This window comes from Lipotes vexillifer, unplaced genomic scaffold (genome assembly GCF_000442215.2).
Source record: "Lipotes vexillifer unplaced genomic scaffold, Lipotes_vexillifer_v1.1 scaffold1285, whole genome shotgun sequence".
Classification (NCBI taxonomy): Eukaryota; Metazoa; Chordata; class Mammalia; order Artiodactyla; family Lipotidae; genus Lipotes; species Lipotes vexillifer.
In genome coordinates this window covers 902,302-926,494 of record NW_006796211.1, presented here as the reverse complement: position 1 = coordinate 926,494, position 24,193 = coordinate 902,302, and the positions used below count along the sequence as shown (strand labels likewise).

Genomic DNA, 24,193 nt, shown 5'->3' with positions numbered 1-24,193 from the left:
AAACAAATACCGTATACTAACACATATATATGGAATCTAAAAAAAAAAAAAAAAAGGTCATGAAGAGCCTAGGGGCAAGACGAGGATAAAGACACAGACCACTAGAGAATGGATTTGAGGACATGGGGAGGGGGAAGGGTAAGCTGGGACAAAGTGGGAGAGTGGCATGGACATATATACACTACCAAACATAAAACAGATAGGTAGTGGGAAGAATTCGCATAGTACAGGGATCAGCTCGGTGCTTGGTGACCACCTAGAGGGGTGGGATAGGGAGGGTGGGAGGGAGGGAGATGCAAGAGGGAAGAGATATGGGGATATATGTATATGTATAACTGATTCACTTTGTTAGACAGCAGAAACTAACACACCATTGTAAAGCAATTATACTCCAATAAAGATGTCAAAAAAAAAAAAAAAAAAAGAAGAGGGTGTTTTATTGGCCAGGATTGATTCACAGGCCCACCTCTTGGCCAGGAAAGGGCCACTGATGGAACCACCAAGACTAAAATTAACAAAAGAGGGAAGGATTCTCAGCAAATCAGAAGAGAGCTCTGACAATTAGCAGAAGAGAGGAAATAGAGACTGGTCCAGCAAGGACAAGACACAGCCACGCCATACCCACTTCTGTCACCGGAAGGATCCCTCCACATCAGCACAGCTAGGGGAGCAAGAAAGGATTGCATTCTCTGAATTCAACAGGGCCAGGAAGGAATGATGGAAGTAGTCCCCAGCCAACTAAGGAGAAACAAGGGCTTTCTGGACCATAAGACAGTAGACACAGCCAGGGACCCTCAGCATGGACCCCAATGTCCCCCACTGTTTCTGTGCCATGGTTCTTCACAAGGAACTCTAAGCCCCAAATGGGAGCATAAAGAACCTTTCCCAACGTCTTACCTTATCCCTCTGTCCTCTCCTCTCTCGTAGCTGGCTATTGGGATCTGTGTGGCTGGGCAAAGTGTCTCAGGGCTCTGCAGTCAAGCAGCAGAGGACAGAGCAGCATGAGTCAGAAGGGAGATCACACTTACCTGAGTTTCTCTCCTTTCATTGTTTTCTTCTTCATTGTCTGCTCTACCCCTACTGGAATGTGAGCTCCATGTGGGCAGAAGCCCATCTGTCTTTTTTGAGTTTGAACTCTATTGAAGATTTTTTTTTATTGAGGTATAGTTGATTTACAATATTCGTTTCAGGTGTACAACATAGTGATTCATTATTTTTATAGATTATACTATATTTGAAGTTATTATAAAATATTGGCTACATTCCCCATGCTGTACAATGTATGAAATAAACTACAACGATCTGTTGTGCAGCCTTATTGGTCTTGATCGCTCCCTGCTGTAGCCCCAAGCATATGACAGTAACTGGCATGTAGTAGGCAGTTAGGAATATAAATATTTGTGACTGAACAAATAGCTTGCAAGTAAGGCGGAGGCTACAGCCCACCTCCGCCTTTGACCCTGAGCCAGACAAGCAAGATTAGGCCTGGAAGTGAGTCAAACCAGGAAGCAAGAGGAAGCTGGATGGAGGAAAGTGCACAGCTCTAGATTCAGCCAGACCTGGGTCCTAACCTGGCTTTGGCACGTGTGGAGCACGTCACTTAACCGCCCACTTATCCTTGGTTTTGAAACGTGGATTTACCACCTATTTCACACTGTTGGGTTGAAAATAAATGAGAATGAAATGTGTAAAATTGGCACAGAGTAAATGCTCTCCGCCCCAGATGCCTTTCATCTCTGTTGTATGCTCAGTAAGGAAGGAAGTTGTTTTAATCAGATGGTGGGAACTGAACACTACATTTCCTGGGGCTGGGGAGTTGTGCATTTTAGGAGAGCAGCCTGGAAAAAGCAATTCCTAACCCACAGGATCGAGCGGGGGAGGAGGGAATGAAACATCAGCGGTGAAAGATCTAGACCATGACAGGCCCAGGGATCCCAGTGGAAAGTCTCCTGCTGCAAACCTCCAGCACATCTAACCTGTGGCTAGGAGAAAGGTCACTTCCGTGTTACCTCTGCTTCTGGGGATGGTATCAAAAGCATAGCAGGCAATTTGGAAAAAGAACTTTATTAACTTCATGAAAAACAGCTGCCGTGAGTCAAGATCTGGACAAAGACAGAGCTCTGGTGGCTTCCAGTCAATGGCCTGGAAAAAGCCACCTGTTCTCTCTATAGCCTCAGACCAGGGTCTCAGTTGGGGTCCCAAGAAGAACACCCCACCTCCTTGCCTCCTCTGTGCAGGCACAGATTCAGGCAATGCATTCTCATTAGACATTAGATTCCCCTGCTCTGTGGATGTCTCACTGAACAGGGAAATGAATCATCAATGCTCCAGACATTCAGGACAGGACAGATCTAGCACACCAGCTACTGTTCTGGATCAGCAACCAGGAACACCATGTTCTGAATAACCAATCAGAAAGTCAGCACTCTGGAGGACCACCCAGAAGTCTAGAATGCAAAATAAGAACCCCTTAACTTTCTAGATGATTCCATCAGGAGTCCCATATTTTAGAATGCCTGTATTCTGGATCAGCCAGAAATCTGACATTCTAGGTGATCAACCAGGAAACCAGTGTTCCGGCATTCCGAAGGAGAACCACTCCTAACATTCTAGATGGTTCACCAGGAATTCAGCATTCTAGATCGACAAACAAGACCACAGTATTCCAGATCGTGGTGAGAGACCCAGGGTTCTAAATGTCCACCCTGATGCTCTCAACACCAAATCAGAAACCCAGCACTGAAGACTATCAACCCTGGCCTCAGCATCTGGAATGATGAGCAGTAAGCTCTACCCTCCAGAATGCTGCTGCCCTGCCCCCTCAGAGCTCTGTGGATGGCCGCCCCACTCCAGGCCCATTCTCCTGGCAGGGGTCCGGCACGTGGAAGGAGACGTAGGGACAAGTCTTGGTGTTGAGGCAAACCAGCTTCCTCAGCGTGGCCGTCTTGACAAGGTTGAAACCCATCTCACCGCCAAACGTGCTCGACTTCCAGTACTCTGGAGAACAGATAGGATTCCCTAAGAGGCCCTTAAGGGAAAAAGGAGCCCCAATTTCTATCATACTCTCCCCAAAGATGGAGTTTGGAGGGCACTTCTCAAGAAGCAGCCCTGGGTAGAACTCCAAGGCATCAATGTCTCCATACAGCTCCTCCAGCTCAGCTGCCATCTCCTTCTCTCCTACAAGGGCGAGAAGCCAAAGTCAGAATCATGATGCCATCCATTATGGTTCATCTGGGGAGAGAATATTCTAGGTCCACCTTTTTCTGGGGAGGAGAATGGACTTCAGAAGAGCACCTTGAGCAAATGAGCACATGTCCTAAAATCTGGCCCGGCTGACTGACCCTGCTCCAGGGCTGCATCTAGGGAAGGAATTTGCTACTGCAGATGGAGTCAAGAGCCTGGATCTGCCACCAAACAGCGTGTGACCTTGAGCAACTCACCCCACTTCTCTGTGCCCTAATTACCTGATCATTACAACAGGCAGAAGCTACCCATCTTGTTTCCTTCACAGGCAGGTTTCAAGGCCTTATCCTGGTCCAAGCCCCTGTGCTCTACCGGAGCTCAGAGATGCAATGTCACTTGTCTAAGATAACATAGAGACTTAGCGACAATGTTCTTTCTGTCTCTCTGGACTTTCATGGGAGACAGACATGGAGTGTCCCTACCTGTCTCCTCAAGTCCACCCTCCACAGGGTACCAGTACACAGTCAGGTGTCATGTCACACCCTGGTCAAAACCTTTCAGTGGCACCCCCATTGTCTGGGACAGGGGTCCCCAAACTTGGCTGCGCAACAACTGGGGATCTTGAACAACAAATATATGTATATATGACATATAGACATATATGTTACATATATTTATTATATATATATTATACAATTTTGTTTTATATATATATATACACTTACATATACATACACATACATATATGTATGGAGATATATATATATATATATATATATATATATACACACACACACATACAGAGTCTTGGGTACCACCTAGGTCTACTGAATCAGAATCTCTGGAAGAGACATCTCAGATTTGGTATTTTTAATTAGTTTTCTAAGTGATTCTCAGGTAGCTGGCCCATAAACGGGACTTAGGAACCACTAGACAGAATAAAACCCAAAATCTTAGCGTAGAATCCAAGATTCTACACAATCTGAGCCAGCCTCCTATCACTAACCTCCACACAGCCACACCTAGGACTGTTCTCCTGAACAGGCTCTTTTTTTTTTTCCTTTTTTTTTTAGGCTCATCCTTTTTAACCCCTGTGCCTTTGTACTTTCTGTTCCTCCACCTAGAATGTTCTTCCCTCTATCCTTCACCTGGAAAATCCCCCCTTTTTTTTTTTCTTTTTTGGCTGTGCCATGTCTGTGCCCCCTGCAGTGAAAGAGCAGAGTCTTAACCACTGGACCGCCAGGGAAGTCCCGGAAAATCCCTTTTTATCCTTCAAACCCAGCTGAGAAGCCACCTTCCCTCCCCAAGCAGAGTCATCTACCATCCCTCGCCACCCCTGGCACCGTGCTCCCACACCCCTCAAATCCCACAGTCACAGTGCTGGCCATACGGATCACCCTGTTCTGTTTCCTCAATGTCTCCTTCACTTCAGCTCAAGCCCCTCAAGGGCAGGAGCCGTGTCCAGGAAACAGCTGCTTACCTGTGAGCTCTTGGAAAGACGTGTAGGGCTTCATGCCAAACCTCTTACGGTACTCATTGAAGGGCTGCAGCCGCAACTCTCTCGATTCCTTGATGACTTCCACAGCCACGTATAGGACATGGTGGTCTATGTTCCTACCCCCGCCGATCTGCCAAGAGATAAACACAGCTGTGGTCTGAGAGCCAGTCCACATTGTCCTGGAGAAGAAATTCAGGTCAGGAGTCCTTTCTGAGCAGAAAGGATGGCTCAGCCTAGCAGCCACCAAGCTGGGAACCCGGCCCTAGGTCTGCACTGCCACGCTTCCTCAGGGACCCCCTCTGAGGCTCAGCTTCCTCATCTGTAGAGTGTGGAGTGGGCCAGGAGGACTTCTCTAGTCACTCACCAGACATACTGTTCCCCAGCCCTTTGAATTTAGGTGAGAACCCACAACATTCTGTTAAGGAAGGTTCTGGAAATATTAGGTTCAGCAACTAGGACTCTGCAGAGGGGATGGCCAGCACGGCCACAGTCCAGAGCTCAAGCAGAGGGGACTGGCATTTCAGATCTGGAAATAAAAGGCAGAAAGTTTTCTGAGCTTTCAAGTGATGGAAAGAGACGGATGGACAAATGTTAGTTTGAGGAGCCAAAACTTTATGGCTTTCCTAGGATATTTTTTAAACTCTACCTGGCAGAACTGACATGTGTCTGTCACTCTCCAAATCAGTTTTTATCATAGAACAAAGATGTTTAATCTTTTAATAGATTCTGCTAAGGAACCTATTTCTATTGCTTTCCATTCTCTATATCACAGAATTGAGATTAAATAAAATTTACTGAGCATCTAGTATTAAAAAGTGAACCCCAGGGACTTCCCTGGTGGCGCAGTGGTTAAGAAACCTCCTGCCAATGCAGGGAACGTGGGTTCGAGCCCTGGTCCGGGAAGATCCCACATGCCGCGGAGCAGCTAAACCCTTGCGCCACAACTACTGAGCCTGCGCTTTAGAGCCCGCAAGCCACAACTACTGAGCCCACGTGCCACAGCTACTGAAGCCCATGTGCCTAGAGCCCATGCTGCACAAGAGAAGCCACCGCAAAAAGAAGCCTGCGCTCCGCAACGAAGAGTAGCCCCCACTCGTCTCAACTAGATAAAGCCCGCGCGCAGCAACAAAGACCCAACACAGCCAAAAATAAGTAAATAAACAAATTAAAAAAAAAAAAGTGAACCCCTAGTAACAGGCCACCACTAGAAAAGAGAAACTGAGCTAGAAGGTAGGAACACAGAGTATCAAGTTACTCCATTCAGACCAGATAAAGCTACACACAGGGACAGGTGATTACATCTGTTTCTCCTTCTTTCTGCCAAGCCTCCTGGGAGAGGAATTGTCGTGAGCTAGCAGGGAGGTAACTAAAATCTTGCCATGAAAAGTGTAATATATAAACACATTTAGTTTAACTAAACTTGTAGTTTTACTTCAAGACCAAGGGGGTGGCGTAATATTTCCTGTGAAGGGAGGGAAATAGGGTTCAAAGCCCAAGTAACCTGTTGAGATGAAGGCTCCAGAGGGAATTCCCTGGTATCTCGGTGGTTAGGACTCTGAGCCTTCACTGCCAAGGGCCCGGGTTCAATCCCTGGTCGGGGAACTAAGATCTCACAAGCCGCACAGCACAGCCCAAAAAAAAAAAAAATCTAAGGAGGGACTTCCCTGGTGGCCCAGTGGTTAATACTCCGCACTCCCACTGCAGGTTGGGGAACTAAGCGTGCTGTGCGGCGTGCCAAAAAAAAAAAAAAAAAAAGGCGCCAGAAAAAAAAAAAAATCTGATTCATAACTGTTAAGGAGCATAGGTCTACTACTGTATAGCACAGGGAACTCTGCTCAATATTATGCAACAACCTGAATGGGAAAAGCATTTGAAAAAGAATAGATACATGTATATGTATAACTGAATCACTGCGCTGTACCCCTGAAACTATCAGAACATTGTTAATCGACTCTACTCCAATATAAAATAAAAAGTTTAAAAAGATATTCTTAATGCAAAAGAATTGTCAAAAAAAAAAAGGAGCATACATCTAAAGAAAGATCTATTGCTCAGGGTGAATTGATAATGATAATGCTAAAGAAAGAGTTCTTTTTGGGTAGAACAAGGACAATTGGGTGAGAAAGAGGAAAAGCATAGTTGGGTGAAGTTATACACCCTGGGGCAAAGCCAGAGGAGGCTGGTGCCAATCTCAGCTGAACCATTTACAAGCTGTGGGGTCATTGTGGATTGACTTGCCTGCATCCGAGTTGGAGTCCTAACCCTCAGCACCTGTGAATGTGACCTTATTCGCAAATAAATGTAATCAAGGTCATACTCCACTAGAGTGGCCCCAGATTCAATGACTGGCGTCCTGATAAAAAGGGGAAAGAGAGACACAGGGAGAGCACCATGTTGGAGTGATGCTGCTACAAGCCAAGGAACCCCAAGGATTGTCAGCCGTCACCAGAAGCAGAGAGAAAGGGAGGGAACACATTCTCCCCTGGAGCCTTCAGCAAGAGTACCGCCCCGCCGACACCTTGATTTTGGACTTCTAGCCTCCAGAACTGTGCAACGATAAATTTCTGATTGGTATTAATACCATCTGGGGGAGTTAACTACAAGGGCTTTCTAGAGAAATGTTTGAGGATTGATCTTTTTCATGGCCTAGATGTTAGTAACGTGTAGTAAATGTTTAATGGATGCTTGGATGGATCAATGAATAAATGAATAAAAGGTGATGCTTCTCAGATGTAAGATGGGAATATTTCTTTCCTTTTCTGGATGGTTCTTTGTTTATGGAGGAAACCCCAGTAGCCTAACACTCTTAGCATCTTTTTCCAACCTCTCCCCTTCGCTCCTTATTAGAAGACGAGGAGTAACTTAGTATTATTGGTGAGTTTGAGCACAGTAACTAGGCATGCGTTGTTCAAGCTGTCCTCTCTGCCGCTCTTGAATTCAGTTGACACCAGGGAGTATGTTTTCTCTCATACTCCTTGTTCTGGGGGATCAGGAGGATGTTGAGAGAGACTTTCCTTGTTTCCATGCTTCCATGTCTTGGTAGCCAAGTTTGTCTATTTGGGGGTTTATTATTCAAAAGCCTGCTTTAGGTTTTCTAGAATCAGCTTTATCAGTAATAGAGGTGATATTTTGAACTTCCAAAAAAATAAAAAAGAAAAAGAATAAATGTCTGCTGCTTAAAGCCCCCTGGTTTGTGTTCCTTTTGCAGCCCTAGGAAACAAATACAGGGACTGTAGGCAAATGACTTACGCTAGCCCTCTGTTTCTTCATATGCAACAATGAGGAAGGTAGGAGCATCAGTCTGATATGCTTGTGAAATAAGCACGTGGTGAAATAATCGAGATAAAGAATACAAAGCAGTTATCACAGCGTTGGTCACACGGTAACCCCGAGATGGAACCATGGGTGGGGATTATCAGGGGAGGCCCTGTTTTATCACTTCTCACACTCTCTTTGATATCCTGAGAATCCACACACTTCTGTGACCCTTCTGCCTGGTACCAGGAAATACCAGGGCTTTTCACAACGTCACCAGGGACATTGCTGGAAAATTCTTTGGAAACCATGAAGCCCCCGCACACGAGTTATTGTCTCTGTTCATGTCTGTGTCCCCACAAAGAACAGAGGCCGTAAACCAGCCAGCAGCTGCGCATTGGCGGCAGCATATGCTAATTGCAGTCAAATTACCAGGGGGAAACGTAAATCCATATGGTGCCACAACTTCATGGTAGGGCTGAGGGGTAAGTATGAGAGAGAAGCAGGGGCTGAGGGGGGCTAGGGAAGGAGATGGGAGCTTCCAAACAGGGGGAAGGGAAGATTTAGGAGGAAATTAGTTAGAAATTCCAGAGGGAAAGGCAGTATTATTTTGCTAGGGCTGCCATACCAAAGTGCCTAGGTGGCTTAAACAGCAGAAATTTATTTCCTCACGGTTCTGAAGGCTAGAAGTCCAAGATCAAGGTGTGGGCAGGGTTGGTTTCATTCTGAGGCCTCTCTCCTTGGCTTAGAGATGGCCAACTTTCCCCTTTGTTTTCCCTCTATGCACACCTATATCGTAATCTCCTCTTCTTATAAGGACGCCAGTCATAGCAGGGCTCACCCAATGACCCCATTTACCTTAATTAACTCTTTAAAGACCCTAGCTCCAAATACAGTCACATTCTGAGGTATTGGAGGTTAGGACTTCAGCATGGGAATTTGGGGCAGGGGGCAGTTCAGCCCATAACAGAGGCCTCTAATGTAATAAAGACCTACTATGTGCAGGCATTTTTGTATATATTGCCATACCCTGAATGTCTTCCTGGTCCTCAAATTGCCATGCCCTCTGACCTCTGGGCCTTTGCCACACTGTCCCCTCCATCTGGAACACAGAGACCCCGGGCCACGAACGCTACCTCTTGCCCTGGGAGACCCCTATCCATTGTTTGGATCTCTGCTCAAACATCACTTCCTTATCCACAATCCCCAACTCTGGGCCAGAAGCCCCTCTCTGAGTTCCCAGAGCATGGTGGGCTTTCCATATTGTGGTTCTTAACATGCTCTTATAATTCTGAAAACATCAGAAAAGCCCTTGGTACAGTGCCTAACATGTAGTAAGTGCTCAAACGATGTTAGCTGTCACATGACTGTCGTTCCTTTCTAGGGTGTACGCACCAAAAATACAAGGACCCAAGAATCACATTGACCTGGTTCACCACTGTATCCCCAGCACCTGCAGTAATGCCTGGTATCGTTGAATGAACGAAAGAATGACAGAATGAATGAAGGAATGATCACGACCTCTCAGTAGGGGTGACACTCTCCCCCTTTCACAGAAAACAGGGGTTTGGATCCCAGAGCCCAGCGGCCCTCCCCAGCGCTCCTCTGAGGCTCACCTGTCCCGCGGGCTGGCGAGAGAAGGCGTCCACCAGGGCCTCGACCCCATAGTCCACCAGCATGGAGGTGTTGAACAGGAACTGCTCATAGCTGTAGTTCTGGGGGCCCACCCAGAAGGAGTCGGGCATGAGCGGGTGCCAGTGGTAGAGGTGATTGAACTCCATGGCAATTCGGTTACGGTACTGGAACTGTGTGCCTAACAGCAGCTCCGGGTCGAACTTGAGCTTCAGGAAGTAGCCACTCAGCTGCTGCACGTACTCCTCGATCACAATCTTGATGGTCTCCCCTGGGACGAAGGATGGGGAATGGGGTCAACAGAGCACAGGGACTTAGCCACCAGGCTTGGGAAGTGGGCCAGTTCATGCAAAGGGCTTGATTTGGCCTCTTTATCATTGTAATGGTTGTTTGATTTTATTTGGCCACTTTCACTGCCTTTTTGTCACGGGGCGTGAAAATGGAACTTTCTGTCTCAGGCCGCACTGATGTCCCAAGACAGGAGCCATCTGCTAGTCCCATGTTCCCCGGGGAGGTCACAGGCCGGGCTGAGCAGGACACGCAAAGGAAGTGTCTGAGGATGGGTTTTGTGACCCTCTGGTGGCCACCTTCCCACAGCCCATTAAAAGAGGCTGGAGACACCACAAAAGGTGGGCACGTAGAGATTAACTTAGTGAGGGAATCTCAGCGTGCCTAAGATGATGGGGGGTGAGGGGAGCTCCCAAGAGACCATTCTAAGAGCTGCAGCAGCAAACAAGGGACACTGGAGACATAAGTGAATCTCGTCCCAAATATAACCCTCCTGTCTTCCTATGTATCAAATTCCTCTGCCCCCTCGGGAACAAGCTACAGAGCAAAGAGCCAGGGAAGACACAAAAGGAACATTGCATAACACAATGAAAACTGGTCAACTAGAATTAGAAGAAACTGATATTTTGGCCAACTAACCACTAGACAAACTGACTTGTAGCAAATTGATCTGGAGCCACTGGAACTGCAATCAGCAGACCTGGGTTTAAATCTTGGCTTCACCGTTTCTAGCCACCCGAGCTGGGGCTGTGCTACTTACTCTCGCTGAAGTTCACTCTCCTTATCTGTAAAATGTGTACTAGAATCATACCAGTATAACAATATTCACAGGGTTGCTAAGAGGAGTAGACGATGGATGCATCTGAACCTCTTGGTACAGGGCCTGGCATGACACAGAGGGTCAATATGTGTGGAAGTGGGAACACTACGTGGAGGTGTGAGGGGAGAATCCCCTCCCCATACGCACACGTCACAAAAGAGTAGATTAAGGCTCACACCCCCTCCCCACTCAGGAAAGCACTCCCCTCAAGATGTGGTGGAAGCAGCATAAACTGTGGTGGCAGCCAGACCTGGTTCAAGTCTCTCTTCACTGAATGGCCTTGGAGAAGTCACTTACCCTCTCTGCCACTTAATCTTCACAACAAAGGGTAATCCTATCTGGGTCATAAGGCTGTCGGGGAGGGTTGAATCAAGCACTGGAGGTGCAGGGCCCTAGGAGTCCCGCCTCTGGCCACAGCTTCATCACCAGTCAGTATGCTGGGCAGGCTGCAGACACAGACTTGCCCTCTCTGATCAAAGTCTCTATAATACTGGGACTTCCCCATTGTAAAGCAATTATACTCCAATAAAGATGTTAAGAAAAAAAAAAAAATACTGGGACTTCTGAACCAGCCCCTTCTCGTTCTTTAGGCCGTTCCTAACCCCAGTGCATGGCTCTTCCAGGAACCAATGAATCAGGCACTATAATTGGGAACAGTCACGCCCAGTGATGCTGAGGCAGGGGCAGAGGCTCACTGGTGACACAGAGTGAATACGGTCTGGACAGGGGTGTCGGGGGCCAAGCTCCCAGGCCAAAAACCATCTGACATTTTAGGCTGCAGGCTCACCCCTGTAGGGGACACAAAAATATCTTGTCCCTGAGGCACCCAGAAGCTACCAACCTCCAGGAAGGCAGATGCACGCAGGGCAGGGAACATAAGGATTCCCGAAGCCCAGGCAAGCTGGGGTATTTGCTGAGGATGTCCCTGAGTTCTCCTGGGATGATGGGGAAACTGAGATTTGGGGTGGCTAATCAGATTTGCTGCTAGTCACCCAGCTAATAATCAGCTACCGCAGCCCTCCGTTTTCCGAAGGCCTACTATGTGCTAAGTACTTTCCCATTCATCATCTCAACAAATCCTTACCACCATCATTATTCCCAATGTATAGATTTGGAAAGTGAGGCTCACACAGGGGAAGGACCCTGTTCAGAATTCGAATCTCTCTGTCCCCAAACCCTCCACTCCGCTTCTCAGGACAGAGGGCATGACCTTCCAGGACAAGGCTGGCTTGGAGTCCTCACCGATGAGGATGAGGCGGGCCGTCTGGAAGAGTTGCTCATCGCCCCAGGTGGGGTGCTCAGCCTTCAGCAGGTCACACACTCGGTTGTGCTCACGCAGCCAGAGTGTGGCGTAGAGCATGAGCCCAGGAAGCAGCCCGAACACCTCCTGGCCCACTGCCATCTGGCTCTGGGGCGGGATGCCCCGGGGGTAGTGCATCAGCACAGGCGCCTCTTCCACCGATGGCGGGTACATCTCTCCGTCCAGCACCTGCAGGATGGGGCCACCTGGTAACCTGGGGAGGGGCCGGGTGCCTGCACCTGCGCAGCTGACAGCCTTCCACTCCTACTGACAGCTGCCTGTAACACGCAGGGTGGCCGCCCGGCCTCCCTGACCAAGGCCTGTGGATTCTACCTCCTAAAGTGAGATCCTTTCTCTCTCCGCTCTGCCGCCACCCTCTTCCAACCCACCCTCATCTTCCACCCTGACTCCCCTCATAAGTGGCTCCATCCCCTCAGACAGTCCATTCTCGGCTCTGCAGCCAGAGCAATCCTTTAAAACACCCAAATCGAGCATCACACCCTGACTTAAAACCCTTCCAAGTCCTCTCTCTGCTCTTGGCAGAAATCAGAAATCCTTAACGCGACCCTCGCTCATCGGGAATCACTCAGGTGTCCAGCAGCATCTCCCTCATTTTCCTCCCTTGAATTCACTCAAGCTGACTTCCCTTCTCCAGCCTTGATGCCTGATTAACCTGGCCTGTCCTGTGCCCTTCTTGGCCTCCCTAACTTCTCATCATCATTCATGCAACTCTTGGTTTATTCGTACTTCCTAAGGAAGCCTTCCTCATCCTTTGCACACTCTCGTGGCTTCTCCCTGGTGGCAGCTGTCACAAGTGTAATTAATTATATGGCAGTGTCATCATTCACTCAATAAATATCCACCGAGGACCTACCATATGCCAAATACTCTTCTTAGCCCAAAAGATTCAGCAATGAACTTTCTGTCTTGGTTTTTGTTTGTTTAGATTTGTATGGTCCAGTATGGTAGCCACTAGCTACGTGCAGCTACTAAGCTCTAGAAACGTGGTCGGTGTGAATGAGGAACTGGATTTTTAATTTTTTTCTTTAGATTTAAATTTTAAAACAGATACCTCAGCTATTGGGAAGTCTTTATGCTTAGAACAACTTGGACATGTGAATCTACTTTCTCAACTGTAAATTTTATGAAATCTAAATTCAGATCAGAATCTCCAACAAAAATCTGGCACCCAAATTGAGATGTGCTATAAGTGTAAGATACAGGTCAGATTTTGAAGATTTAGCACAAACAGTGAGATATTTTATTGACAATTTTTGTGTTGATTACATGTTGAAATGATAAGATTCTGGATATATTGGGTTAAATTAAAAATTATATTATTAAAATCAATTTTGCCTGTTGCTTTTTACCTTTTTTAATGTGGCCACTAGAAAACTTCAGATAACTTAGATGTGGCTCACAGCAATGAAACAGGGCAAATGATGCCTATTTTATGCAGTGGATTTGAGAAGTGCATGAGACAATTACCTATGTGGCTCTAGCACCACTGAACAGTGTGAGTTCAGGTGAAAAGTCCTCATGGAACTAGCACCCTACTGTTTGTGTCTGTGGTCCCTGAGGAGCTTGAGGGTAGGGCCCATAACTATCACGGCCACTGCTCCCCTGTGCCAGGCACGTCATAGTGCCCAATTAATATTGTAGAATAATTAAATGAATAAATGCAGGCTGGAAATGTTCATCTCCTGTGGAGCCCCAAAACCCACCTCCCAGGAGAACACGAGAGGCTACGTCTGCTCCTTGTCTGCTTCTCTTGCTTGGCACCCTTTCCCAGGGTTTGCTGTCTCTCCTCCGACCACACACCTCCAGCTTCTGCAGCTGGCCATCTCAGGACACCCTGGAGGCCCCCACCAACAGCTTCTGCCAGGGAAGACCATGGAAGGTTCTTCCCAACGCCCCATCCCAAGACCCAGTGCTACCTGGTACTTGAGTTTCCCATCCTTAAAGAGCCGCAGGTGATACTGACGTTCCAGATTGTCTCCATAAATGTGGCCAAGGTCGACCTGAAGACAGAGAGATGGTCCACTCAGACCTCTGGGTCCTGCCCCACCTGTAACAACCTCCATGTGCCAAGTGCAGCCCAGAGAAGTCCCGAGCCCTTCCCAGGTACTCACCCCATGGCCCAAAGCCTTGGTGAAGCCAGGACCCATCTTGCCAGAAGTTTTGAAGAACTGATGTGTGAAGTGTTGTGCAAAGAAGGCGAACATGAGGTTGCTGCCTTGGGGGTCGGGGATGAACTGCCTTCTGAGCAGGAAGTGACGGCTCAGGAGCTCGGCATCTGGCAAATGCTTCTTCCCTGGTCGGGGAGGTGGGACAGAGCAGTAGCTGCTTCCTGTCTGGATCTTCCTGCCTCAGGGCTTTCCAGGCTCGCCAGACCGAACTGGTCCACGCAGGAAGCCCAGAGCGGCCTCCGCAAGGACCACCTCCCTCCCACCTGATGGCCCCTTGCACTTTCTCTACCAAAAGACTCCAGAAGTACTTATGGGTGAAATGGCATGATATCTGGAATCTGTTTTTAAAAACTCCATAAAAAGTAAGGTGAGAGGGGACGGAGGAAATAACATTGGCAAATTGTGGACAAATCTTGAAACCCAGAGATGGATGCATAGGACTTCCGTCTACTTTTCTCTCAACTTTTGTGTATGTTTGCTGCTTTGTACAAGTTAACCCTTCTCCCCCCAGAGAAGAAAGAGAAAACAAACAAACAGAAGGATTTGGACTCCCCAGCCCTGGAGAAATGGGTTATGCCATTACTAACTGTGTGAACGTGGAGAAGTCATCCCATCTTTCTGACCCTCAATTTCTTCTTCTATAGTATAGGGCAAATGATATCTATTTTATGCAGTGGATTTGAGGAGTGCCAATGTAACTGGCAGAAAACTGGTGAGATGGAATCTTTTAGACCAAGGGTCAGCAAACTTTTTCTGTCCAAGTCCAGATAGTCAATATCTTAGGCTCTGCCAACATGTGGTCTCTGTCGCACCTGCTCAGCTTGGCTGATGCGGCAGGAAAGCGGCCACAGGTGATACCTAAGGAATGTGACTGTATTGTCCTTTGTGTACTTGAAACTGAACTGATGGCTCTAAATTGATGGCTCAAAGCCCCCTGTTTGAAGACAATCACAGGAGTGGATAAGGTCTTGGGAAGAAGACCCCTGCCAATGAGACCAAGTGGGGGTCTTGAACAACTAAAGAAAAAATTTGACTTTATGTGTAAACTGCGCCGATGAAGCACATAAGACTGTTTACATTAGTAAAGACCCAAACTCAGAGTTAGCACCCAGTAAATAGCTCACGATTCTTTCCTTCCTCCATTTCAACTTTAAAGTCACCCCCATCCCAGCAGGATCCCACCCATTTAGTAGACAAGGTTCAGGCAAAGAGGCACCCTGGAAATATGGAAGCACTAGTCTGACTCTGCCACTGACCTCAGGCAAGACCCCTCCACAACCTCTTCCTGTCCTCATCCCTGGCTCTGCATATGCATATGTCTTGCCTTGGTCCACCCATCTGTGAAATGGGTCAGTAACTGCTTTTCTACTTGTTTTTTCCCAAACAGAAGAACTAAGCATCTCCTGTGACACAGCCCAGGCCCAGCCCCCTCACCCCATCGCCATTACCTTTGGTCCCCATGGGCGTGGGACAGTCTCGGGGCACAGAGGGCAGAATACGCGTATAGTAGCTCACGTTGGAGAAGGACTCCCAGCTGATGTAGTCATGCGCTGCGTTGTAGGTGTGGGGGCTGGGGATGAGGTTGGAACGCGCTGCAGAGGGTGAAAATAATAGTGACCAGGGGTTCCTGCCCCCAGTTACACACCCCCTTCCCCGCCTCTTCTTGGGTTATTCTATTTTTGGTCCCCCCATGCGGCCAAAATCTTACTTCCCCGACCAGGGATTGAACCCGCACCTCGGCAGTGAAAGCACGGAGTTCTACCCACTGGACGGCCAGGGGATTCCTTGGGTTGTTCTTTTTTTATTTGGCACCCTAGAAGCCCCCCGCCCCCAACCCCTGCCCTTATCATACGCCAAGAATTCCAGGAAGTGGCAGGATTTCTTGCTCCCCTAGATTAGGAGGGCCCCGCCCCCACCCACCTATGAGTACCAGACGCATGAGCATGTCCCGGATGTAGGTGGCATTGACAAACTCCCAGAACCAGCGGCCATGCGTCAGCAGGAAGTGGAGGAAAGAGGGGCTGGGCCGCAAAGTAGTCCGGAGCCAGGTCCATAGCTCAGCTGTGAGGGCAGTGGGAGCCATTCAGTCAGGCCCTCCTGGCAGGACCAGAAGCAGCCAGAGTGGAAGATGGGAACGGGGGACGAGGGCCAGGATGGAACAGGGTAGAACCTCTGGGGCAGGGGTAAGGATGGAACCTTGGGAGTGATGGCACGTGACAGAGCCAGAACCAGACGTGAGGACAGGGGACAGGACCAGGGACTGAGGTCAGTAAGGCCGGAGCTGGGCAGTGAAAACTCACTACAGAGCCCAGAAGCAGGGAGTGGGGTGTGCCAGGAGTGAGGGCTTGGGCTGGAGCCAGGTCAGGGGCAGTGTCAGAGGTCAAAGGCAGGCAAGAAAAGAGAACAGGGCCACGGCCAGAGGCGAGGGTAGGAAATGGGGGTCTTGAAGGATGAGACCAGGGGAGAAGGATTGGGGCTGGAGGCCCAGCTCACGGATGGTGCAGTTGGGGCCAGAATAGCCCGTGCGGGTGCAGTCACACTGGTAGCGGTCAAGGCCGAAGCGGACACAGATACCCCGGTGCTGGCATGGATAGTAACAACAGGGGTTCACTGTGGGGAGAAACAGAGATCAGAGACCACTCCGGGGTGACCTCTCGTTGGGGCCAGAGGCATGGAGTCCAGTCACAGCTCTCTCCTAACTTACTGGACTCCTGTGTTCCCCAAGGGTCCTCTCTGTCCCCACAGCTATGGACAGAAAGCCCCTGGCCCTTCCGTTTCCAGACCTTGCTCTGGGTTTCCAGTCTTCCCCACATCAGGCCACCAGGGGAAGTCCCCCCCTCCCTCCCTGCTGCCACCAAAGTGGGGCAGGAGAAGAGTCCAGGCCCCAGGCTGTGACATCAAAGGCTAGGAAACAGCTGATAAGACACTGCAGCCACAGGCTTTTCTAGAGCATTCACTTTCTGCCAGGTCAGAGCTCAGCACCAAGAGCAGAGTTTGTGGGGCTCGGTAAAGGGAAAAGGATAGGGGTTCTCAGACCAACCCCCAACCTCTGGGCACCAGGCCCTACCATTCCTTTATTTTTGCAGAAGGGAAGGAAGAGCAGGTATCACAACGTCCAGTTATAGGCAGATGGGGTGGGGTGACTGAGGCCAAATAAGGGGAAACCCAGATGGGTCACCCAGCAAGTGGCACCAGACCAACTGCCCATCCCTTCACTTCCACCCCACCCCCAGACACTCAGCTGTCAAGTCCAAGGTAAGACGTTTCCCAGAACCCAGAAGACAGAGAATGGGTTTGAGGGGAGTCTCAGCTCCCATCCTGAAAGACCCAGCCCCGGCTCACATCAGGGTGGAGTATGGGCTCTAGGATCTTGAGGGAGGTCAGGCACCACGAGAACAGGAGAGATATGGCCGGAAAACTCTCTCCAGAGGGTGAGTGGAGCTCTAGCATCACCCCCACCAACCCCCTGGAGAACCCCCCCCCACAGGAAGTCCCTCCTTGTGTCTAACCCAGATGTCCCTAACCACAGCTTCAATGATTCTCCAACAGCAAGGTCAGAGTCTCCTTGGAGCTCCCTCAGTGCTCTTTCACAGCTCAGCGAGGGACACCGAGGCTCGGGAAGAGGTGGCGACTTGGCCAAGACCAAGGAAGAGAGCCAGGCCTCCTGCAAACCCAGGGCTCCTGGCTCCTGGCAGCAGCTCCTTCCCTGGCCTTCCACAGAAAACACCAGGTCCCTCCTGCAAACACACTTCCTTAACTGGGCTCAGAGCCAACGTTACAGGGAACTCTGATTCTTTGTGCATCTGATTATAGGGGGTCAAGAGGATAGCAACGGGCGGTAGGAGGCTGAGAAGCCGCTGCAGGCTGACCACCTGCTGTGGTCACAGGGCAGGACCCTCTGGTTTAGGGCTCCTCACATCGCAGAATCATGCAAACAGTCTTGCTTAAGCCCTGGCAACTCCCCACAGCCCCACGATAGCATCTCTGTGACCCTTGCAGGGTATAAAAAGAAGGAACCCATGGGAAGAAGTCTGAACAAAAAGGCCTTATCAGACCAACGCAGGCGGACCGGCAGGTGGGGCCCAGGGCAGGGGCCTGGCAGGACCCCCTCCCCTCCTACAGCCACAGGCCCAGAAATGCCAGGGAGCTCAGGCTCAGCCGTGCAGCGGGCTCAGGGACCTGGGATCTCATCGATCCCTCCTGCTCAGGACACTCTGCCGTTCCGCCCAGGAGCTCCAGTGGCGCCACACTGCCCAGCTCCCGACCCTGGCGCACCAGGCCCTCTGTCACCAACGGGTCGCCCTACCACTCAGCGGGCACAGGGGCTGAGGTGCGGCCCTTCTCTGGGCTGTTTCCCCACCCCTCCCCCAGCAGGGATCCCAGAAGGAGCTCTGTTCTGGGGCAGCCCATCCTGCGGCCCCAAAGCAGAAAGCTCTGCTCTGCTCCCTCCTTGACCCAGGCTGCGGCTCCTCCCTAGTAAATTCCCTCCGGATCTACCTAACCCTGCCCACTGCGCATGCACCAGAAAGCCGCCCCCTAAATGTCCACACTCCGCCGCTCTCTCTCGCCCCTGCTCCACGTTCCAGCTCGACCTGCTCTGCTCCACCACAAGCCTCCAAGGAAAAGGGCTTTCCCTGACTTTCTCCTCCCTCACAGAGGCCGTGCACACAGCTGGGGCTCAACCCATGTCCTGGAGAGATCCAGCCACCCAGGGAATCCAGATGAGGTGGCCAGAGCTTAAATGTTTGTGGAATTTAAACTGCAGCGAGGAGACCAGCCAGCCCAAGCTTGGCCAAAGGGACTCCCTGATTCCCCCAGCACCCCCGCAGCTGGCTCTGAAGTCTGGCTTGAGGGCTTCAGCAGGCAGCAGAGCTGCGGCCCCTGACGCAGAAACTCCTGCCCGCATCCCGCTCCCTCTCCTGTCAGGAGAGTCTGTGTGCCTGGCGCGGGCAAAGGTCCCTCCCTCCCAGATCTGCTGCCCAACTTTCCCTCCCTCCTCTTCTGCGATCTTTCCATAAACACCGGCGGTCCCAGGGGGGGGAAAGTTCTCCCCAGCAAGGATAGCAGCTGCCGCTGGCGGCCCCGGAAGCCAGGGCTCCGGCTGACCCTGCAACCTTGCATATCCACCTCGTTTATCTGCTCAGCACTCCCTGGTGGCTGGGTGAGACTCCCCGCTACCCCTGCCACCCACCCCCAACGCTGCCACAGATGAGGAGACTCGCCCAGGCCCCACTGCTTGAAAGTTGCAGAGCCAAGATGAACTCCCTTCTCTTCCCTGCCCTTCCTCCTCCTGGAGGTGCCCAGGCCTGGATTTGGGGAAGGGATGCAGAGGGAGAGTCACTTTGTACCACAGGCTGGGGATGACCCCAGGTGAGATAGGTTTGTTACCTTTCCTTCAAGGTGGACCTGAAAATCCAGAATGAATGAAACCAGGACCCCAGAGGGAGCGCCATCCCCTACTGCGACCAGAGCTCTGGGAACTAGTCACAAAGGAAGGCCTTCCTTCAGTCTAACTTAAATCCCACATGCTTTCATGTGCCCAGCGGAGGACACCCTGTATAATAAAACATCAAGAAAGAGAACTAGGGAGATGCAGACACAAAGTCTAAAGTGTCTTGAGTTCCCACACCCAGCACAGGGCGAGGCACCAAGTAGGGGCTGGGTGAAGATCTATGGGAGAATGACTGCTCTTTACTGGCTGTGTGTCCTTGGGCAAGTACCCTGTACCCTCTGGGCCTTATTTTTCAGCGTTTTCCAGGAAGGGGAGGGGACAGACAGGCTCTAAGGAAAAACCTCCCTCTCTGCCTCCCCTTCTCTTCTCAACTCTGGGCAAAGCCAATCTATCTCCAAATATCTGGGTTATTTGCATCAATATGATTCCCTCCCCTTCTCTTCTCAACTCTGGGCAAAGCCAATCTATCTCCAAATATCTGGGTTATTTGCATCAATATGATTCCCTCCCCTTCTCTTCTCAACTCTGGGCAAAGCCAATCTATCTCCAAATATCTGGGTTATTTGCATCAATATGATTCCCTCCCCTTCTCTTCTCAACTCTGGGCAAAGCCAATCTATCTCCAAATATCTGGGTTATTTGCATCAATATGATTCCCTCCCCTTCTCTTCTCAACTCTGGGCAAAGCCAATCTATCTCCAAATATCTGGGTTATTTGCATCAATATGATTCCCTAGCCCCACCAGCAGAGAACCTTGCAGCTTGCTCTCACTGCGTCTTCAAGCCAGCCCAGAGGTGGGGCTGATCAGCAAGCCCACACTGCACACATTCCCACTGATGAGGAACTGTTTAGGACTTCCCGGCTCCAGAACTTTCTGAGGATCCGGCAAGGAAATGTTCCCCAGCCCAGGAGTCAGGGATCCAGGCACAGTGAGGGAACACCAAGTCGTCAGGACTTGGAAGCACCAGGCAGCAAGAGGGCCCGTTAAAGAAAGAGGCTGGACTGAAATTCCGTAAGAATAATATTTAGAGAAGCTCCAGGAGCTTGGCAGCCAAAGAGAAAAAAAGGGGGGGCCCTGATCAGCCAGACCTGGGCCCCAGGCCCTACACCCTACCAGGTCAGCAGCCAGCCGCCAGGCACCACCGCAGCAGGCCCCGATGGCTGGAAGAGGAAGTCCTCTCCCAGCCCACAGACTCCTCTGGTGCCGCAGATAGGAGGCTGCAGGCAGCAGGAAGGTTTGGCACAGGCGGGGTTCCCGCCCCACGTTCCAGGGTTAGCTGGCCTCAGGCCCCTCTGCCTGGCATGGAGCTCCGGTTGCCAGGTCATGCCCTATCCCTAGCCAAAGAGAGGGCACTAAGCCCAGTCCAGGAACTGGAGGGGATGAACTTGAGCATTAAGGAAGCCCTGGCACATCCCTGTCCTCCAAGCCGGACTCCACCTCGTCCGTCACAAGAGAGGCAGAAGCAACATTCTCTCCCGCCACCTGCCCCCACATAAGCTTGCAGCCCTCATCTCCTGGGGGAATCAGCCTTTGCTGCCGCTCTGGGGACAAAACACAGGCTTTGGGTTTCCAGGGCAGATGCCTCCCCTGAATGTCCAGGCATCTTGGACCTCAGTTCACCCAGAGATGTGGAAACAGGAAGGCAGCCCAAACCTTCTGCCCCAAAACCCAGCTGATCCTCTGTTCTTTCCTTGACCCTTGCAGCAGCCTCCTTAATGGTTCCCCAGCCTCCAGTCTCACCTCCAAGTCATCCGCCCAATCTCACTCTTCTGTTCCCAGTTACCCTGAGGCCCCAGTCCCTCTCCTCATTCTGCATCCAAAGGCCCGTGTCCACCAGCAGCTGCCTCTGTCCTACTGCTCCCTGTGTGCCCTTCCACTCCCACAGTTCAGACCTTTAGGCTTCAGCTCATGCCCTTGCTTCTGCCAGGAAGACCCCTTCCAGAGTTTCATAGTAAAACCTCACAGGATTTCCACCAACTCACCACCTCCTTTGGGGTCCCGGTCAAACGTCACCACCTCCAAGAAGCCTCCCGAAATTCCTCACATGTAAGGGACGAGAGATAACTGCCCCCCACCCCCGAGCCCCGCACACCCCTGTGCTTCCCTCAGTCATGGCCCTGACCCCCTTGGATGACAGTCTGTGGGCATTTCTATCTCCTCCACCAGACTGCGAGCTCCTCCCAGCTCTGTCTCCAGGCTGCAGCCAAAGACTGGCATAAAGCAATCCCCTGGGAATGTCTGTGGCGTGAAGAAAACAATTCTGTTTAAACGCAATATAAAGATAAGTAGAAAAGGCTAAAAGCAAAATGGCACAGACCATGGCTCACTAAGTACTGGTGAACAGACACAGGAGGACAGGCAGGGTGAGCCCTGGGTACCCTAGGGGCCTGGATGGGGCTGAATGGGGCTTCAGAGGAAGTGCTGCGCTGATCCAGGGGCTAACAAAAGGGGCCACTGGGTCAGCCTAGTCAGCCTCGGCTCTGCTACTGGGGTGTCAGACAAATGGGCTCACCCCTCTGGGCCTCAGAGTTCCCTTCTGTAGAATGGGACTAACATCTCCCTGGCAGGGCTGTTGTGAGCACCAACAACAGAGGTGCCCACAGCCTGGTTTTGTAAACTGTAAAGTGCTGGCCACGTGGGTCTTCCTCCTCTTCTTCCCACAAACTAGACCTTTGCTCGTGCCCAGCATCCTCCATCCTTTCCTTGACTCCCCAAATGCCACCCTCTCAAACCCTCTCCTCCAGGAAACCTGGTCTGATTCCCAGTTCACATAGGTACCCTTTCTCTCTCCTCTGAGCATCACAACAGAAGGCTCAGATCCCCTCCCCACCATCCTCTGTTGACCCCATTTTGCAGATGGGAAATGGAGACCCAGAGCTCACACAGCTATGTGATGAAGGAAGCTCTGTCCAGACCCTGCACAGACACACAGACACACAGATACACAGACACACACACACACACACACACACACACAAACACAGACACACACACACACAAGCAGTAAGCTGGGGGAGGGAGGCCGTCCGAAGGAGGAACTGCAGTCCTTCACCTGGAACCTAGTACATGCATGGTGGAGGGGGAGGAAGGTGTGAATTTTACAGGATCTGACTTTCCCCGTCTTCTTCGGGGTGATGAAACCAGGGTCCATTGGCAGGGGGTGAGAAGGGCAGGGAGGACTCTGAGGAAAGACCCTGCAAAATGCCTATAGTCAGGTAGATCCAGCTTCCAACCCTGAGCCCACCATGCACTGTGTGAGCTTGAGAGGGTTATAGCCCCTACCTGAGCCTCAGTTAATTCATCCGCCCAGTGGGGACCTCACAGGTGAGGATTTAAACCTCAGGGGAAGCAACCCAGCCCTGTAAGTGTATTTCCACCTCCGCTCTCTCCGGAACGGCTGGTGTGTCCCAGGTCCTCACCGAGGGAGATCTTCCCCACTGGGGCTGGGAATCCGGAAGGGCACCAGAAAGTTAGAGGCTGGAGCAAGAGAGCTCGCCAGCCCGCCTTCCCCTGAAGCCTGCTGCTTCCTCCGAAAGTGGCCCGCAGGGGAAACAGCGGGATCGTTGGGGGTGAGCTTGGACCGCTGGGGGCCCAGAACAGGTGAGGGCCTGGAGAGAGGCTGTCCCTTTTCCCAAAGCCGGCCCGAGATCCCAGTCTGCCCTTTCCCCCCCCGAAAAGAACCCAGTGGCGTCCTAGCCAAAGCCACACCCCCCGGGGGTGTGCAGAGAGCCCCCATCCCACCGACAGACTCAGCCCCCTCCCCACTCCCAGGCACCGCGAGCCGAAAAGGGGAAGCTGGGCCGGCCGGAGGGAAGAGGCGGGTGGGGGCCAGGCCAGGGACGCAGGACCTGGGGCTCTTCGGGGGCAGGAAAGGGGCCGCCTACCCGGCGCGGGTGACCCGGGGGCCGCTGGCAGGACAGGGGATGGCGGCAGCAGCAGCAGAAGCAGCAGGAACCGGAGTGAGACACTCCGCCCTGCAGAGGGAGAGAGATGAAGGGCTGAGCCTGGCATTCAAGGCTCCACCAGGAGGCAAAGGGGATTCTGGGGCCACCAGGGCTGGACTTACGGCTCATGGTGCAGGGCGGTTGATGGATGCGGGATGCGGACTGCCTGCTCCTTGGGTGCGTCTCTAACTGTGCCCCGGAGCTCTGGCCCGCCTGGCCCGCCCCTCCCCACCCATTCCCTGGCTCCACCTCTCTAGCCAGCTGTCACCTCGGCCTCCGCCCACTTACTTCCTCTGCTCCCACTCCAGCCAAGACATTTTATTAATTATTCTATGATGGACACTAAGGTGGTTTTTCACCCGAGATCCGTGAGACACTGGAGCCTTTAAAACCCAGTAGCACCAGAAGTGTGTCCATTTGGTTGATAAGAAACTGAGGCCCGGAAATGATGTGCCATGCCGAGGGCCCCCAGGGCTTCAGGGCAGAACGGCTGGTATCTCAGCCTAGAAACGTCCGCTCAGAACCACATAGCCCCACCCCCACCCCCACCGCCACCCCCAAGCGGAAGGAGGATGGAAAAGGAGCAGTCCAGGCGGGCCTGCACACAGTCTCCGGGGTGGGAAACCCACT

General features: G+C 51.3%; 1 protein-coding gene across 5 annotated transcripts; it reads right to left on the bottom strand.

Moving 5' to 3' along the window:
- Positions 1 to 2,048: 2,048 nt before the first annotated feature.
- On the bottom strand, positions 2,049 to 23,779 carry PTGS1 (prostaglandin-endoperoxide synthase 1). 5 transcript variants are annotated; one of them, XM_007468364.1, is made up of 12 exons: positions 23,686 to 23,692; positions 23,504 to 23,593; positions 22,997 to 23,062; positions 16,659 to 16,775; positions 16,086 to 16,226; positions 15,614 to 15,757; positions 14,109 to 14,290; positions 13,914 to 13,997; positions 11,919 to 12,165; positions 9,553 to 9,839; positions 4,664 to 4,811; positions 2,822 to 3,177 (listed from the first exon to the last, which is right to left on the bottom strand). In XM_007468364.1, exons 1-12 carry the CDS (start codon positions 23,690 to 23,692, stop codon positions 2,822 to 2,824), a joined length of 1,869 nt encoding a protein of 622 aa, XP_007468426.1. The 5 variants fall into 5 exon arrangements, with proteins under 5 accessions (XP_007468427.1, XP_007468426.1, XP_007468428.1 ...); XM_007468365.1 differs by lacking the exon at positions 22,997 to 23,062 and having other exon boundaries at positions 2,049 to 3,177; positions 23,686 to 23,779; XM_007468366.1 differs by lacking the exons at positions 22,997 to 23,062; positions 23,686 to 23,692 and having other exon boundaries at positions 9,664 to 9,839; positions 23,504 to 23,585.
- Between the last annotated feature and the right edge of the window lie 414 nt (positions 23,780 to 24,193).

What these genes read in the sequence shown, in the direction of transcription:
- PTGS1 (XM_007468364.1), bottom strand. An exon ending in CATGCGTCTGGTACTCATAG is followed by an intron (nt 15,758 to 16,085) that starts GTGGGTGGGGGC and finishes CACCCTCTGCAG; the next exon opens with CGCGTTCCAACCTCATCCCC. An exon ending in CTCGCCAGCCCGCGGGACAG is followed by an intron (nt 4,812 to 9,552) that starts GTGAGCCTCAGA and finishes ATCTCTTGGCAG; the next exon opens with ATCGGCGGGGGTAGGAACAT.